The sequence below is a fragment of the Cryphonectria parasitica genome (assembly GCF_011745365.1).
Source record: "Cryphonectria parasitica EP155 unplaced genomic scaffold M406scaffold_5, whole genome shotgun sequence".
Taxonomy (NCBI): Eukaryota; Fungi; Ascomycota; class Sordariomycetes; order Diaporthales; family Cryphonectriaceae; genus Cryphonectria; species Cryphonectria parasitica.
The window spans coordinates 1428688-1444250 of record NW_024468913.1 but is presented as its reverse complement, the minus strand read 5'-3'; the positions used below and the strand labels follow the sequence as shown (position 1 = coordinate 1444250).

Below are 15563 nucleotides of genomic sequence, written 5' to 3'. Positions count from 1 at the left end.
CCGACAATAGTCACTTGCGGGGCCTGCTCGACCACTACCTCGATCTATCCTCAAGCCGACCATGCCTCTACCGGAGATACCGTCATACAAATCGAAAGGAACCAAAGCCACCAGCGCTCCAAGTTCCGACAGCGCAATAAACCAAGGAAAGAGTGATGACGGTGGCGCATCCGGCACCAAGATTGCGTTGCGGACTGAGGAGGAACAACAGGCTGCGGCGCGAGATCGGGAGGAGCGTGAGAAGGCCGCATTGGAGAAGGAAATCCAAGACCGGAGGGAGGCTCGTCGGAAGTCTCTTGCAAATCGTCGAGTATCATTTGCGGCCGAGGCTACCCTTCATACATTCCATGAAATCGAATATATGCAGGACTCGACCACGTCGACAGACTCTACGCGTAGAGCATCATCTGTGGCTGCACAGTCGCCAGCTCCACGGTCTACGGAAAATGACGGTGGAGATGCGACCGACCCGCCCTCCACGCCGCCCGAGCAGGTTGAAGAGACCGTTGCCGATTCGCCAGAGGACCAGCGTCGCCTGCATCAGAAGAATCGCAGGAGGAGTTCAGGCGTGGCTTCTGAGAGCGATCTTAGTGGTCATGGCGATGATACCATGGCCTCGACTGTCTACGACTCGGACTCGGATGAAGGCGATGATGTTGCGGAAGTACAGACGGATGTCTCCAATTCTGATAGCGACTTCGACAGCGATGGGACTATGGTAACTGTGGAGGCGGAGGAGATGACATCTGTATCCCTGTCTTCAACCAGGTACGGGGCCGACGACGGAGAGACCACGTCAAGCTTGGACGGAGCATTAAGAGAGGCTGCCCGGCGAGCTGTCAACCAGGCGCGAGAGCCAGACGAGGGTGAGGAGGTCATCCCGGGTTTCGTGGGCTGGGGAAAGAACGCAAGACAACGACAACAGCAGCAACAAGCAGCAGTCTCACAAGAGGAGCCCCCATCGGATAACAGCTTCCCGTCATCAAGTCCTCTCAAGTCAAGTCCCTTGAAGGAAGATATCGACGAGACTGAAATGGGCATGGACATGGACATGACAAGTGCTGTTGGCGGTATCATCGATCCCAACGTGCTGTCTTCACCCGTTGGCGACATGTCAATGGATGTAACCAATGCTTACGGTGGCATCTTACCAAATGATGACGAACCTGCGGAAGAAGAGCAAACGATGGAGTTTACCACAGCAGTCGGCACCATTCAACGAGAACCAGCGTCGGACGCAGACTCGGGTCACCAGAGCGACGAGGAGATGTCAATGGAACTGACTACTGTGATGGGACGTGTGCTGGCTGCTAAGAACAAGCAATTGCAAGGCTCTTTCCAACAGAGCTCCTCGCCAGTCAAGGATCCAGCTGATGGCGACGCGCCCATGGATGTGACCTTAGACATGGGTGGTATGGGCCGGATTCTACCTGGCAGCAACGCGAATGCCGAGGAAGATGTTGACGGCGACGACACTGTTGGGATGGACATCACGACAGCTGTCGGCGGCATTCTCCAATCTCAACCGACGCCTGAGAGCAGGGCGGCAGCGAAACAGCTTATGGAGCAGGAAGTTGACCAGCCTGAGACGACAGACGCGCCAGAACTAGCTTCGATGAAAGCCTCGCCAAAACAGCCCCTGTCTAGTACCAACCAAGGCTCACAGCGATCTCCGGCCATATCGGCGTTTCATGGAAAGGGTCTTCGGCGAAGCAGTGGGCTCCTGTTCCCGCCGGCACCCAAGTCCCCTCCAAAGAGTACCAACACGACGCCATTATCCCAACGCAAGACACGCTCCCAAGGTCCCGCGTCTCCGTCTCATAGCCCGACGCGAAGGATGAGTCGCACTTCCTCACCCCAGACCAAGATCCTGCCTGCTCGAGGACCGTCGCCGCAAGCAAAGGCAACCCCGAATTCGTCGTTCAAGTCGTCCATAAAATTATCAAACAGTCTGTTTCAGCAAGACTCAACGCTTCCACTCGTGGTGCTCACGCCACAGAGACCCAAGCTTTCAGGTGTTGGTATTGATCGGAGCGGAATTGGCTCCCCTCGGATCACGGAAATATTTGACCGCCGCGGTTCAATTGGTGAGAGTGCTGCCGCTTTCAGTCCGATAACGCTTCCCGGGCAGAGGAAAATAGTTGCTTTCGAAGATCCAAAGGTGCTGGAGGAGGAAATTGACCGAGAGCGCCGCGATGATCAAGATCGTGAGAGCGGCCGACGCAGTATGGAGAAGGAGGCCGATGGCGGGTCAGATGACCGCGAGGCTACGCTGAACCTGAAAGAGCTGATCTCGGGGCTGTCTCCAAAGAAGAACCCTTTCAAAGGCCGCAAGAGTCTGCACGTCGGCAGTGCTCGGGGTCTTCTCGGAAAGCGTCCGTCGGAGCTGGATAATGATAGCGATACTGAAGAGCAGGATGGCATAAAGAGGCTTAAGGGGCTTCAGGGCAGTCCAGTCAAGAACATACGACTGCAGCAGCCACCGTCAAAGGCTGAGACGACGGGATCTCGAGCCACAGTCAGCCGAATGGACGACGTCGACGACCATGCCACCCCTACAACAAGACGATCTCCTCAAAAGAGCGCCAATGTCACGACACCGAAGGACCAGGGGCGCTTCAGGAACTTTGTTGACGATCAGCCTTCGACCACCATCAACTTCAACGCAACACCATCTGCAAACCTCCCTGAGTTGCAACCGAGCGATGGCGAAGACAGGCTTCATTTACAAGACTTCCTCAACATGACCAGCATTCGCTTCATGGAACTCACAACCACCAAGCGCCGGAATACGGTAATGCCCTCGGCCCGGAAAGACAGCATGTCGGCTGACGGCAAGGAAGACATTTCTCTGGAGAAATGCGTTGTTGCAGGAGCTTGTACAGTGCCGATGCTCGAGCTGTACCAACACTCTTGTCGCGAACTGAAGAAGTACATCTCCGAGGGTCGCCGTATTGTTCGTGAGATCGAGACGGAGACATTTGAAGAGAACCCACCCCTCTTCAAAGAGTACATTTCAGCCTCGCCCGAGTTCAAAACGTTGATGGACAACCAATTCAAGAATGTCAAGACTCACGCTCGACTCCTGAGCAAGGCCATGTGGTATGAATGGCGTATGAAGCTACAGGACGGTCTCAAGGAGGGACTGATCAAGACGGCCGAAGGCATGACGACGGATGAGAAGTTTTTTGATAAGCAGCAGAAGTTACTCTCCTCTATTCTGCCGGCTTTGGTGAAGCAGTCTGAGGCAATGAGCCGGGAGTGTGAAAACCTCGAGGCTGTCGCCAGCGAGCTGGAAGACTGCGACCCTCAAGAACTTGAAGCTGCTCGTTCCGATCTCGTCGCAGCTGAAGAGCACATCGAGGCAAAGACACGGGAGGTTGCACAGCTCCAGCAACAGCTCCAGGAAACCGAGCACAGCATTGGTCAACTTGCTGAGCGGAAACGAAGCTGCCACTCGGACATCAAGGAAGCCGAGAAGATCCGCCAGGATTGTCGCGGTTGGAGCTCTGGCGAGATTGGTACTCTAAAGGCTAGAGTGAAGGCTATTGAAAAGCAACACGGTTGGGCTATTACGGGCGTCCAAGGCACCACTATGTCGATGACCTACCGGCGGGAGATCGAGCTTGTGCTCGACGTTGCCTCGTTCCATCCCGGACAGCAGAACTCCCGGATCGACCTCTGGTATGTTGCAACGACTCGAGAGCAAGAATCCCGACCACCAACACCAGAGATCGAGTTTTGTCTGCAGTGCATCCGCGATCACATTCGAGGATTACCACAGTCTCACACAAGGCTGAGCCGCATGCTCAAAGTGGTTAGCGCAGCTTGGGATTGCGCCACCACGCTAGCCAATCAGGTGTATCAGCTCAACCTCACATGTCCTACTCTGGTCACTCGCGTGTCAGATGCGTCGGTCGCTATCAAAACTTCCTTGCTTTTGGCCGCTCTGCAGACAAAGGTCGAAATTGTCCTCGGAATACATAGCTCGACAGGGCCCGACGGTCTTGAGTTTAGAGTGTCAGCTCAGGCGGGAGTGATTTACGGCGAGCAGTTCAACGCGACCAAACTGGCTGAATTCCTCACAAATAAGGTGGGCGATCGCATTTATGCTCGCAACGAGAAGCAGACGGACTTGTGGTGTGATGTGGTATCGGACTTACGTGGCAAGTTGCTGGCACGGAGCAAGAAGTATTAGAGGGAACCTGAGGACAACCTCATTTATTATTATTTTTTCGTTATGATTGATGGATCAAGGGCTAGTGTATGAAACACTAGCATCGGCGCGTACTCAAAATGAATGAATTCTTCAACTCTTCCTCACCTCTTGTCTCTTTCGTGTGCGTTGACACCATGGCGTCTACTTTTCATCATCAAGAGGGGGATCGACATAAAGTCTCATGGGCACTGGCATCAGTGCCAACCAACGTAAGGAGACAGTCGGAACGTAGAGATGAATGATATTTAATTTGCGGATCCTTTTCTCCTTTCCTTTTTCTAGGAGTATACTCTCTTCAATTTGATTTGAAACGATGATAGCATGAACTGGATCAGTGAAGAATTTTGGTGTTGGTGGACAGACTCAAAGTGCTGAAATGGAGAAGTGAATGAGAACCAGTTCGTATAATCATGCCTTCGACGTTGTCTTTGAGCGGTATGGCCATTCACCCTCGTTTCACGTATCAATTCCCACATTTAAATCAGTGAACTGCTGGATGTTGTTTTCTCTGTTGACGTGCCTGTGAACTACGCGCAGCTGTCGTGTGCTAGCTTAGTTCCATGCATTCACAAATTGTTCTGTGATGTTCAAGTTTATAACGTCGCTGCTACCAAAGGTGCATCCAAACTCCCCACTCCCCCTTTTCTCTCTTCTTCAGACAGCAACCGATTTGAACCATCACAGAACCAAGAAGTCATACCCATATCATCTGGGTGCATATTCCTGATTCTATCAACATAATTCCGATTCTGTCTGGTCGTTTACCATTTCTCCCTGCCTATACGCAACGCGTCTCACGCACCCTCCTCAGTAATCTCACTACCAGAGTCTTCCACCACGAACCGCAAAAATGGCGACCATTCCCGACTGGCTGGTCTCCGACCCCGTCATCACCGCGGCTCTTTTCCTTGGCTGGTTTTTCCTCGTCTCCTCCGCCAGTTTTGGCCCCGTCTTTCGCTCCCTCGGTCTCATGTTGGCGATCATCCTCACCATCTTCTCCTACATCGTCAATATCATCTTCTTCTCAGTCCGTCTCATCCTCCTCCTCATCTCTCGCTTGGCCTGCTGCAAAATTCTCCAGACGGTCACTGGACAGATCGCTTTCCAGCACTTCCTCTCCCTGCACCTCGAGAAGAACATCTTGGCACGTCTCAAGTCTCTCAAGGAAGAGCAGAGCGAGGTAGCCCGGAGGATTAAGAAGATGGGCGTGCAGATCGCCGAGTGGGACGATGCCAACAACGATCTCATCAAGAAGATCCGCATGGCAGAGCAGGGCATCGGAAAAAAGGGCCGCGTCTGGGAGCCCGCCGAGGCTAGACAACCTTATACAGCCACGGGGTGGGTGGACACCTGGCAGCACCCCATCTCCTCTAGACCATCACAGTGGCAATTCGCTCGATGGGTGAAGGGCCAGATGGACCCGCGCATTTACGAGGCCATGGGTGCTGTCCACCATATGAAGGCCTGCGAGAGCGCCAAATTTGGAGCCTGGAAACACTACCAGCAGGAGAACATCGATCTCCATGAGATTCTCAGACGTACTGAGTACAAGAGATTCATCGTCAACAACACCCCAGACCTGCGCAAGTATCCAAAGACATTCACAGGGGAGCTCTTGGTGCCAAAGTCGTCGACATCCTATACCTCGCCAGCCCGCCAGCATTCTGCCCAGCCTACGACCTATATCGATTTTAGCTGTCCGCTCGTTGAACGCCAGAGAAGGACCAATGAGTTCTTCAGTGAGGACGGCCGGATGATGCACGGTAAGGACTCACGCTGGTCTCGCTTCACGGTGACGATCACACACTAAACAGACACAATCACAGTGTGCAGTCTCTGCAAAGAGCAGCACCCCTGGCTGAAGTCATATGCGACCCTTGAGGAGGCCCTTGCGACACCTCGATTCTATCCATGCCCAGAGAGGCGCGCCCGTCCCTCGGACCTATGTCCAATTATCTCCTCCGCGTTCCCCCCTGAGCCTCCTCCTGCAAAGACCCTCGCCGAGCTCGCAGCACGCCGTTCTCAGGCGTGTAAACCTCTGCGGTACCAACAGCCAGCTTCCCATCTCGAGGCTCCGCCTGTCACCATGAATATCCCGTCCTCTGTCGAACTATCTCTGGCTGTGGAATATGAGGCTGCGTTGAGTTCCTCTGCTGATCCAGTTGGTCCCTCTTTGGCTCTCACGGAGCCAATTGTCTCGGTGTCCACCACTCTTCCAGCCGTGACCGACACACCCGCCCTGGCCACTGTTCCTGTCGAGCCCTCTCTGACTTCTATGGGAGTTGTCCCTCTGGTCTCATCGGATCATGCTCTCGAGGCCCTTACGGAAGATATGGAATGGACTTTCGAAGTCCCCGTGGATTTTATGGATATGGATCAGACTCCCTCAGCGCCGATCTCCGGTCCCGCCGTTGCCTCTCTTGCACCTCCTTCACAGGGAGTTGACAAACCTATCGCGCAACCTCTGGCCTTTTCAGGTGTGAGTGCTATGCAGCATCCACGCCATCTTTCCTCAGAATCACTTTTGGATCTTGTCGGCCCTGTCATTCTTCAGGAGGAGATAGACTCACTAGTGTCATCTATGGGTTCTTTGAGCTTGCAAGACCCGCAGGAGACCCTCGCTGCTGCGGCGCCTGCTCCGGCCTCTTTGGGGTTGAACGATCCATACGATACTCCTGCTGCTGCGGTGCCCCGTCTGGGCCCTGTTACAGATATGCCCGTCTCACAGCCAGCTCCTGTTCTCGCCGCGACATCTTTGCCGACTCAAGGCCCAGGTGCACGCCCGATTCTAGGACCTGCTGGCCCAACCCAGGAAATTGTTGTTGTGCGGACGCCAGTCGTCCCAACGCTAGAATCCTTTGATCCCACGATCTTCCAGGATCAAGCCTCTTTACCTGAGTTTCCCGTGTCGTCCCAAACACTTCCGGCACCTATTCCTGCTCCTATTTCTGTGTCAACTCCTGCTCTGCAGACCTCACAGATCGCTGTGGGGCCTCACTTCATGCCTGTTATCTCGGCTGCGTCATCATCCAAGGTAAAGGAACCAGAGGCGGCTAAGCCTAGTGGTTCTGAAACCCTGGAGACACACGCGCCTGCTTCCATGCAGAAAGCTCAAGTCCCGCACACCTTTAGCATTTCCGTGGGCCCTCATTTCATGGCTGCTGGTCTGGCTGAGTCGACGCGGTCCAAAGGCAGTTCACCTGCTGCAGAAGAGTCAGAGACTACTACACCCACCGAGGAAGAGCTGGAACTGGAGTGGTGGAGGCTGGACAAGGCCGAAAGGGACACGGCTGAGAGAAAAGCACAGAGAGATAGGGAGGAAGAAGAGAAGCCGAAACAGCAAGGAGAAGAGGGGAAGAACGAAGAGAAGGACAAAAGAGTTGATAAGGGGGAGTCTTCTCAGGGCCGTCGTAGGCGCCGCCAATGTGGTGGCGGGTCGGAGTGGGAGGCGAGAAGGGAGGCTTTGGCCAGGAAGACGGGATACGTCTCGGATTCGGCCGGCGACCTAAGATAGCAGCAGTCTGATCTCAGACTAAAAAGGGCAGGAGGCGGTGGTGGAGATTTATTCTGCTCTTCCCTTTGTTTTGTTTTGTTTTGTTGGGCGTTGAGTGTTCTTACTGTTTTCAGGGGTGCGGCTGTTGTCGCGGTTTGTTCCTGGTCCAAGGAAAAGTCTCGGCTAGGCCTACGAAGTTCTGAAGCCCGGAAAGGGCTAGACGCCATGATTTTGGTGTGTGATGACACTTTGAGGGAAAGGAGTTTTACTGAGTACCCTATTTCTCACTGGAATGATGATTGCTGGACATCAGCTACATGAAGAGAATAATGAATACAAAGGAGAAGAAGAAAAACATCATTGCAGCCTATCCTGAATAACATATTATGTCTCTACTAACACCAAAAGAGTAGGCAGGCACTTCAGCGCCAGTGATTGCGCCCATCTTCATGTTTCTGATCCGGCCAATATCCACTTCTATCAACACTGACCCCTACACTTTGGTCTCTGTATGTCCATTGATCATCAGGCCGTCCATACTCGTCCACCCTTTGTCTACCATCGTATCGGCCGTCATGTTTGTACTCGCGATGCATTCGAGGCTCACGATGTCCCCGCCCGTCTCTCTTCTTGTGTTTGCCCGAATAACACACTCCTGCTCCGAAGCCAATGCCAGCCATCAGCAAGAAGGCCCCGTAATGAACAAGATGTCCGCTTTGGCTTTCCTTTCCCATGTGTCCAGGTCTTGAATGCACTGTATTATTTGTCTCGCGGCGAGTGACGCCGACGACGTTTGTCTGGTATTTGTTGGGGTCTTCCTTTAGGTCATGATAGTGTTGCTCGTGCTGTTGCTGTTGACGTTGACGTTGTTGTTGCTGATGATGCTGATGCTGACTCCCAAACCTGTCATTCATTCTCTGCGGATCCTCGAATGGTTTCATGGATCCTATCCCTGTTTTCTTCTTCCCTTTTCAGGCTGAATGATCTTGCCGCGTATAGAGGCTATTGCAAAAGGTTTTATCGTTGACCGTGCGAACGTATGTCGCAAGTTGGGAGGCAGTCTACGAAGACCACGGTGTAATGCGAAGAGATGATTCCGTGGCCTTGGAGTCAGACGGGGAACTGGACGTAGCCAATTTATAAGCCAGCAGCTTCTAGCATTTTAAGCCGCATGTCAGCTGGTGCCAATGCATGTGTGCAGAGTTCGGGCAAAATCCCTGCTTACCGGCCAGCTGCAGAATCGCCCTTGGCAGCGAGGACGACCAATAATGTAGACGTGTTGCTGCGCCCGGCTGTAATGATGACGATAATGATGATGATGATGTTTGGGTCTCATTTGGCGAACAGACTTTGTGGCTTAATGCATTAAGGCCCAAAAGCATAAGTACCCCAATGATCTTCTCGAATGATTAGTGCTAAGTGCAGCTTGTCTTGTCTGGATTACATGCAAATCCGCCCAGTTACAAGCCTCACATACTTTCTTGCAATAAGGCTGAAAGAACCAGTTTGATTTGCATGACGAGTGTTGTGATGACTATGTGGGCTAGAGATGATTGCGTGTTGCACAATTACATGTTGAATGCGGGCTGGTTGTTCCCTACAGCCCATACTTCAGCATGTCATTGCAGTGGAAATATTACATGCTTTGCCCAAATTGTTGATGATCACGTCTGTATTGGGGCTTTACCCTCTTGCATTTCTGGTTTATTGCAGCATGTTCTTTTTCAAAAAAAACTTCATTCCGCCTGAAACCTTCTGCGGATCATTCTTTTCTGCCGCAGCCGTCCCTGTGATAGCGTGGTCGCCTGTTTATCATAATGACATGATACATGTGTCATTCAAGGATATTCACCATGTTGCCTAATGATCCAAATAGAAATTACATTTGCATACTTATGAACTGGCATTTTCATCATCGATCATCTCGGTGCAGAATGAGCACAATAGCGGCCGAGTTGGTCACTTTCCTTCATTTTTCTTTGGGTCCGTTTCTCTCTCTACTCTTTACCCCCCAAACAAAGGCATAACATTTCACTTCGTCCGGAAATAGGATCAACTTGTTGAATAAAAACATTCCTTACATTGTTATCTTCTTCCAGCAACGCTATTAGGTGTGTCAGCCTAAACCGCCCTGTTCTCACCGTCATCGAAAAGGCTAAAATCTTGCTCTCGCGCAGCTGCAGAGCCCATCTACAAACTTATTGGTAAACCAAAGGGTTCTTCCAACTCAGCCCGCTCACCTCATTCCCAGGTTGAGCATATGATAATGGTTTACAGTGTCGTCCATGATTCGAGTCATCGTGCCTGCGACTGCTTGGCTCCTCCAACTTCCATGACCGCGATCATCATGCCGATATGCTCGCTCGCCCTGCTCAGAGGACTTATAAGATTCGGACTTGTCTTGATTTTTTTCTTCTTTTTGCTTTGCAATGTGTTAAGCGTCTACCTGTCATATTGTAAGCTTGTGCACTTCCAGGCGTCGGAGTCGTAGAACGATTCTCGGGGATTGTAGCTATCGCTGATTTCTCTTACTGGGGTAGTGCACACTCTAGAGGAGCTGGAGGACATTCGTAATGTGTAAGGATAGCTACTTGGGAGGGACACGGTGTTCCTCTCTGTGACTTCATACTCTGTACCGGTCACTGCTCGATGATGATGATGACCATGATAAGTCTGGTGACCTCGGGTTAAGTTCGGTGGGCGTGATGACGGTGACCTGACCGGTGATGGTGTCGTGACGATGAATGCTTGCTCATTCCGTCATCTCTGCTCCTCGAACCGTGGGAGCTTATGTAGCGGCCTGCAATCTTTCCGATGGCACTGCCGACGGCTCTTACACCAGACACAAGCAGCCGAGCTAACCGAGCTGCTTGAAGCTCCAATATTGTCTCATCGCCAGGAACAGTCACCCAGCAGGCCTCATCATTTTCCATACATGGGCCCTGGTGATTGCATCTCCAGCATGCTAGTGAACTGTCAGGGGTCTGGGAAGGATACACCGGCTGGCCTGCAATCTCGATTTGAAATGGACATTGACTAGGCATGTGGAGATTAATAGTCATACAACGGTGACAAAGCCAGTTCATATTTGTCCTGATGTTGTCATACTGCTCCTGGGAGCCGAAGACGATGTAGGATGCTCGAATCCATGTCATGGTGTAGATGGCCTCAGGGAATGGGAACTCCCGCAGAGGTGCTGGGCTTCTGGACATCTTGTTGACTGGTGCTCTTTGGTCAGCTGTTAGCTAAGTATCTTGAGTCTGTAAAAGCAGCAGAATTTCTTGATATTGATTGTCGTATTGCTTGTGCTGAGCTGCTCGATGATGGCAAAAAGACAAATGGTCTTATTTGGACAGACTTCTGGAGCTTTATAAGTTTGTCTTAATACCCCTATCACCTTCCATTACTCCTAGTCAGTCTCTTTGATTCACGTAGACTTGCGAGGTGATAGGCCATGACTATCTGACAACAGCTTCAAATGGCATTCTATGAACAACTCTGAACGATTGTGTGTAGGACGCCCTACACCTCTGAGAGAAGGCATGGAATCACACTACCATAATCTGAGGCAGCTTTTAGTAACAGGCGAGCTCTGTAAATTATCCTATTTGTGACTTGTATTTGTGTGCTTATTGTCTAGGATGAGCTTATCAATGCACAATAGGTGGGCTCTTTTTCAATCAATATTGGTGATGCTGGTGATATTTCTGGCATGATTCTTAGTGCTTCACTTTTCTTACCATCCTTGAAAGCATCAAGTATAGTAAAGACTGGATTTTCCAGCATCTCGTCACAAAAAACTCTCATCCCAACTCCTATCTGCACCTCGAATTACTTTCAACTACTTCCTTGAGCACATGAAATACTGCAAGTTGCGGGCTGAAGCAAAGCCCAAGTTTGATCACGACCAATACTCTTCAGAGCGTAACCTGTAATAAGCCAGAGACCACTGTGTTTGTCTACATGCGGCTGGGAATGCTCGATACCTCCTGCCAAGGGAAATTATCATGTAGCGGGTTCCTCGCGGCCATGCCATGGCCAGAACTCGTCAAGACTTGCACGCATCTCCTGGGGGGCCGGGGGGGGGGGGGACCTGTATACCGGGACCCTTCGTTCACCCGAACGAATTCGACGATGACGAGGGAACCAATGTCAATCTTCTACGTGGCGTAAGGGAGCTGGAAGATGAGGGCTTGAGATTCTCCGAAGCGGGTTATTCCGAGAAGCATAGGAGTTCTTTACGACCTCGCTGATGCATAATTATCGTGAACATTATCTCATAGTCCTCATTCAGGCGTCCGAGAAGATAGGGGTGAGTAGGGTTATAGTACATGGAGGCCACGACAATCCATCTAGACTGGAAAACTCAATACTATCGACGTTCCCAATGATTTAATTCCCAAATATCCCATCGATATGAACTTGAGGCCGGAAAATCGCCGTTCCCGTTGAGACATCGGGCTGAACCGGGTCAGACGGCTGGATGCTTCAGCCGCTGCGGTCCGCTGCGGTCCGCTTGAGCAGACTCAGCATTTTAAGCCAAAAGAGGAGAGAATAAACCCACCCTCTTCAGCCAAGAGAGATGACCCGACTGGTGGTTTGGGTTACAGTGTTAACTTTACACGTTATTGTCTGCTCGTCGTTCGGAGCGGGATCTTTCGGGTCTCGAGCCCCACGTACTTCCAGTGTTCTAATGAGCACGGATGAGGGAGAAACCAAGAAAAGATGATGAAAAAACCTCATTCGAGTCATTGCAGTCGAGCGCATATAATGCGAGACCTGCCTATGATTATGGAACCATGATCCCGAGGAAACAGCATTGCCAACCCTGAAGTCCGCTCAACGCCTTCACCTCCACAGCCTCGCCCTTCGTCACTCGTAATTTACGACAATGTCCTTAAAGCCAACCTTCGTCCTCGTTCCCGGCGCCTGGCACGGCCCAAGTACATGGGACAAAGTCACCGCCCTCCTCTCTCGACAGGGCTACGCCTCCCTGGCCGTGACGCTCCCTTCCACGATTGGCGATCCATCTGTCACATACCTGAACGACATCAACGCCGTGCAGGCGGCCATACGTTCCGAGACGAAAGCAGGCCGCAATGTTATCGTTGTGGTGCACTCCTACGGCGGCCACGTTGGCTCGTCCGCCCTGAAGGGCCTGCCCACGAGCGCCCACCCGGGTGAGGACCCTTCAGAGGGAAAAGTGGTGGGGCTGGCGATGATGGCGACTGGGTTCAACCACACGGGCATGAGCTTTATGGACGGCCTGGGCGGGCAGCCGCCGCCAACTTGGCGCGCCGACGAGGAGAGCGGGTTCGCGGTACTGGTCGCCGACCCGACGGAGCTGTTTTACCACGATGTGCTGCCGCGGGAGGAAGCGAAGGCGTGGACCGCGCAGCTGCGGAACCACAGCCTGAAGAGCCTGTTTGAAGGGGCCGAGTATGCGTATGCCGGGTGGAAGGACGTGCCGGTGTGGTTCCTCGTGACGGCTGAGGACCACGCATTGCCGGTGGAGGCGCAGTGGTGGACGGTCAGCGATGCCAAGGAGCAGGGAGCAGATGTTACCGTTCAGGAGGTTGCGAGTGGGCACAGTCCTATGCTGAGCAAGCCAGAGGAGACAGTGGCATTTTTGATTGAGGCTGCGAAGGCTGTCCAAGGATAAGTAGCAGCATCCACCTCATGACATAACGTGTCAACGGCGTCTGCAACAGTATGCACTCTGTTGCCATGGTAGAGAATCCACCCCGCTCCAACAATTCATCTTGAGTGACAACTACCACTTCAGCAAGTCACCCAGACCGTTGTTCGCGTGACCGGTTGGGACACACAGAGAGAGAGAGAGAGAGAGAAAGAGAGAAGAAAATAAATCGAGTAGTTGAAATTCATGCGCTATGCTGCCCGTGGTATATGGTCCCTTTCCTAACGCCGAGCCTGTCGTCTAGTCTCCCGAGTGCCTCTCTTCTAGCCAATATGATAGGCTTGCATCAAGGCGCGGTGCCATTGTTGTCGATGGCAAGCCGCTCAATAGTCAAGTTGCTTGAGCAAGCTAATAGGAACTTGCAGCAAGTCAGTGTCAGCTTGCAGGCCCTCGTCCAGCTGTCGTCTTGCGCCAGGCCAAGCTTGATACTGACGTCCTCGATCTTGTCGCCCTCGATCTTATACGGCAGTGCCAGTGTCGCCGCTCTACTCATCGCGCTCCGCTTTTCGACCAGCACACCAAGCTGTCGGACCAGTTCGAGGAAGGCCACCATGGCGTTATCGAACTTGCGGTGCATGAAAGTCAGGCCGAGGGGCATGTCACCAGACGAATAAAGTTCTAGAACGTGCTTCTTCGGTGCGGGCGGCGGGGCGTTTCTGATTCCCAGACGGCTGGAGGCGGGTGAAACGGGGTCGGAGCGGATGATCTTTGATGTTGAGCCCATGGGGACGGGCTCATAGCCCTCGAATTTGAAGTCGAGTTTGTCGGCAACTGTGACGAGAAGCAAGAGCGCATGTCCCCACGCTGCGTTGATCTCGGGCCAGTCGACAGGCCTGTTTGATAATCGACCGAGCCGCAACGAGTTGATGGTTGCAAAGTACCCATCGAAGCTGATGCAGAAGGTGTCGTTATAGACATTAGACCGCTGGAGCTTCTCCAGCAGTCGGGCATCGTGGTCGAACTTGGAGTTGATGCTGTCGCGGTCATTCTGGAAATCGGTGAGCTTCGTCGCGAAGGCATTCCTCTCCCTCCAGAACTGCTCCTCTTCCGCATCAAGCTGTTTCGACTCGTCCTCCAGCCTCAGGATCTGGTCGTCCAGCTGTGCCTTCTCTTCTTCCAGCTTTTTCAGAAGGTCCAGAGCCTCGGCCTCGCTCTTTCTGGTCTTCTTCAGCGACTCCTCCGACGCCTTGAGCTCATCCTCTGTGGGTGCATCTGCATACAGCTGTTTCACGTAGCGGGCGTATGCCTCTCTTTCTCTGTTTGCCGCTTCCAGTTTCTTCTGTAGGCCATCGACTAGCATCTCGGTGCACTCGACACAAACAGGGTGATCGATGTCGGACCGCGCAGACAGGATCTCATGCAGCTTGGTAATCCTCTCCATTTCTCGTGATTTGGTATCGTTAGAGTCGGGTGTAACATTCTCGACTGCTGGCTGGGGAGGCACATGATTATGCGACCGTGACGGGGGAACAACTTGTGACTCCGTGAGGTATATGAATGACATGCCCGGGTTGTCACGTTGCTGCTGCTGTCCCTCGCCAGGGCGCAGACCGCCCGCCGACTTTCGAAACATGGCTGGGCCGGCATTCTTTGAAACTTGATCGTAGAGGGATTTTCTGGCTTGGTCTTGAGGGTTTAGAGGCCTAGATGACATCGAAGGTTTCGAAGTGGACTGCTGCGACGACGCTGCTGCAAGCAAACAAGCAATAAGTTAGACAACAGGAGGCAAATCGATTATTCCGCGATGAGAGCAACTCACCAACAAGCAAATCATATGCTGCTGGGTTCAGATCCTCAAGGGAACTGTCCAGTTTGAGAGGCGTTCGACACTTCTGACAGTACATGTTGGCTTTGTGGTCTCAAACGGTGGCACATTGTTGTTGATGAGTAAATCTTGGTGCTCAGCGTCGTTTGCTGTAGATTTTGTGATGGATGGACATTGAGGACTGACTGACTGACGTACGTTATCAGCAGGACAGCATGGGAATGTGAATGATTAGAGCCTGAGTGCGCTAACAGGGGCCTGCCTGCCTCTTGTCCCCCCCCCCCCACCCACAGGGGCTCCAGTCAGCCCTATGAACCAGTAACAAGGGTTCTTTCAGAGGATTATACAGCGCGTTCGGCAGCTTCTTTGACGCGTCTTCATTAGGCTT

General features: G+C 52.5%; 5 protein-coding genes across 5 annotated transcripts; 3 read left to right on the top strand and 2 right to left on the bottom strand.

Annotated features, from left to right (window-relative positions):
* Positions 1-61: 61 nt before the first annotated feature.
* Positions 62-4311, top strand: M406DRAFT_291545 (Spc7-domain-containing protein; the record flags this gene model as incomplete). Its single annotated transcript, XM_040918973.1, has 2 exons — positions 62-452; positions 522-4311. 2 exons carry the CDS (start codon positions 62-64, stop codon positions 4196-4198), a joined length of 4068 nt encoding a protein of 1355 aa, XP_040775424.1. The 3' UTR covers positions 4199-4311.
* Positions 4312-5069: 758 nt separating this feature from the next.
* On the top strand, positions 5070-7733 carry M406DRAFT_330797 (uncharacterized protein; the record flags this gene model as incomplete). Its single annotated transcript, XM_040920563.1, has 3 exons — positions 5070-5982; positions 6046-6698; positions 7032-7733. 3 exons carry the CDS (start codon positions 5070-5072, stop codon positions 7731-7733), a joined length of 2268 nt encoding a protein of 755 aa, XP_040775423.1.
* A 262-nt stretch (positions 7734-7995) lies between these two features.
* Positions 7996-8810, bottom strand: M406DRAFT_102568 (uncharacterized protein). Its single transcript, XM_040915017.1, has one exon. The coding sequence runs from the start codon at positions 8651-8653 to the stop codon at positions 8135-8137; it is 519 nt and encodes a 172-aa protein (XP_040775422.1). The 5' UTR covers positions 8654-8810; the 3' UTR covers positions 7996-8134.
* Positions 8811-12603: 3793 nt separating this feature from the next.
* M406DRAFT_340058 (alpha/beta-hydrolase) lies at positions 12604-13374 on the top strand (the record flags this gene model as incomplete). Its single annotated transcript, XM_040921520.1, has 1 exon — positions 12604-13374. The coding sequence occupies one exon, from the start codon at positions 12604-12606 to the stop codon at positions 13372-13374; it is 771 nt and encodes a 256-aa protein (XP_040775421.1).
* Positions 13375-13696: 322 nt separating this feature from the next.
* M406DRAFT_42195 (uncharacterized protein) lies at positions 13697-15254 on the bottom strand (the record flags this gene model as incomplete). Its single annotated transcript, XM_040924186.1, has 2 exons — positions 13697-15103; positions 15174-15254. The coding sequence occupies 2 exons, from the start codon at positions 15252-15254 to the stop codon at positions 13697-13699; spliced, it is 1488 nt and encodes a 495-aa protein (XP_040775420.1).
* Positions 15255-15563: the final 309 nt, after the last annotated feature.

Bases quoted from the DNA above. Each gene is read 5' to 3' on its own strand.
- M406DRAFT_102568 (XM_040915017.1), bottom strand. From the start codon at position 8,653: ATGAAACCATTCGAGGATCCGCAGAGAATGAATGACAGGTTTGGGAGT.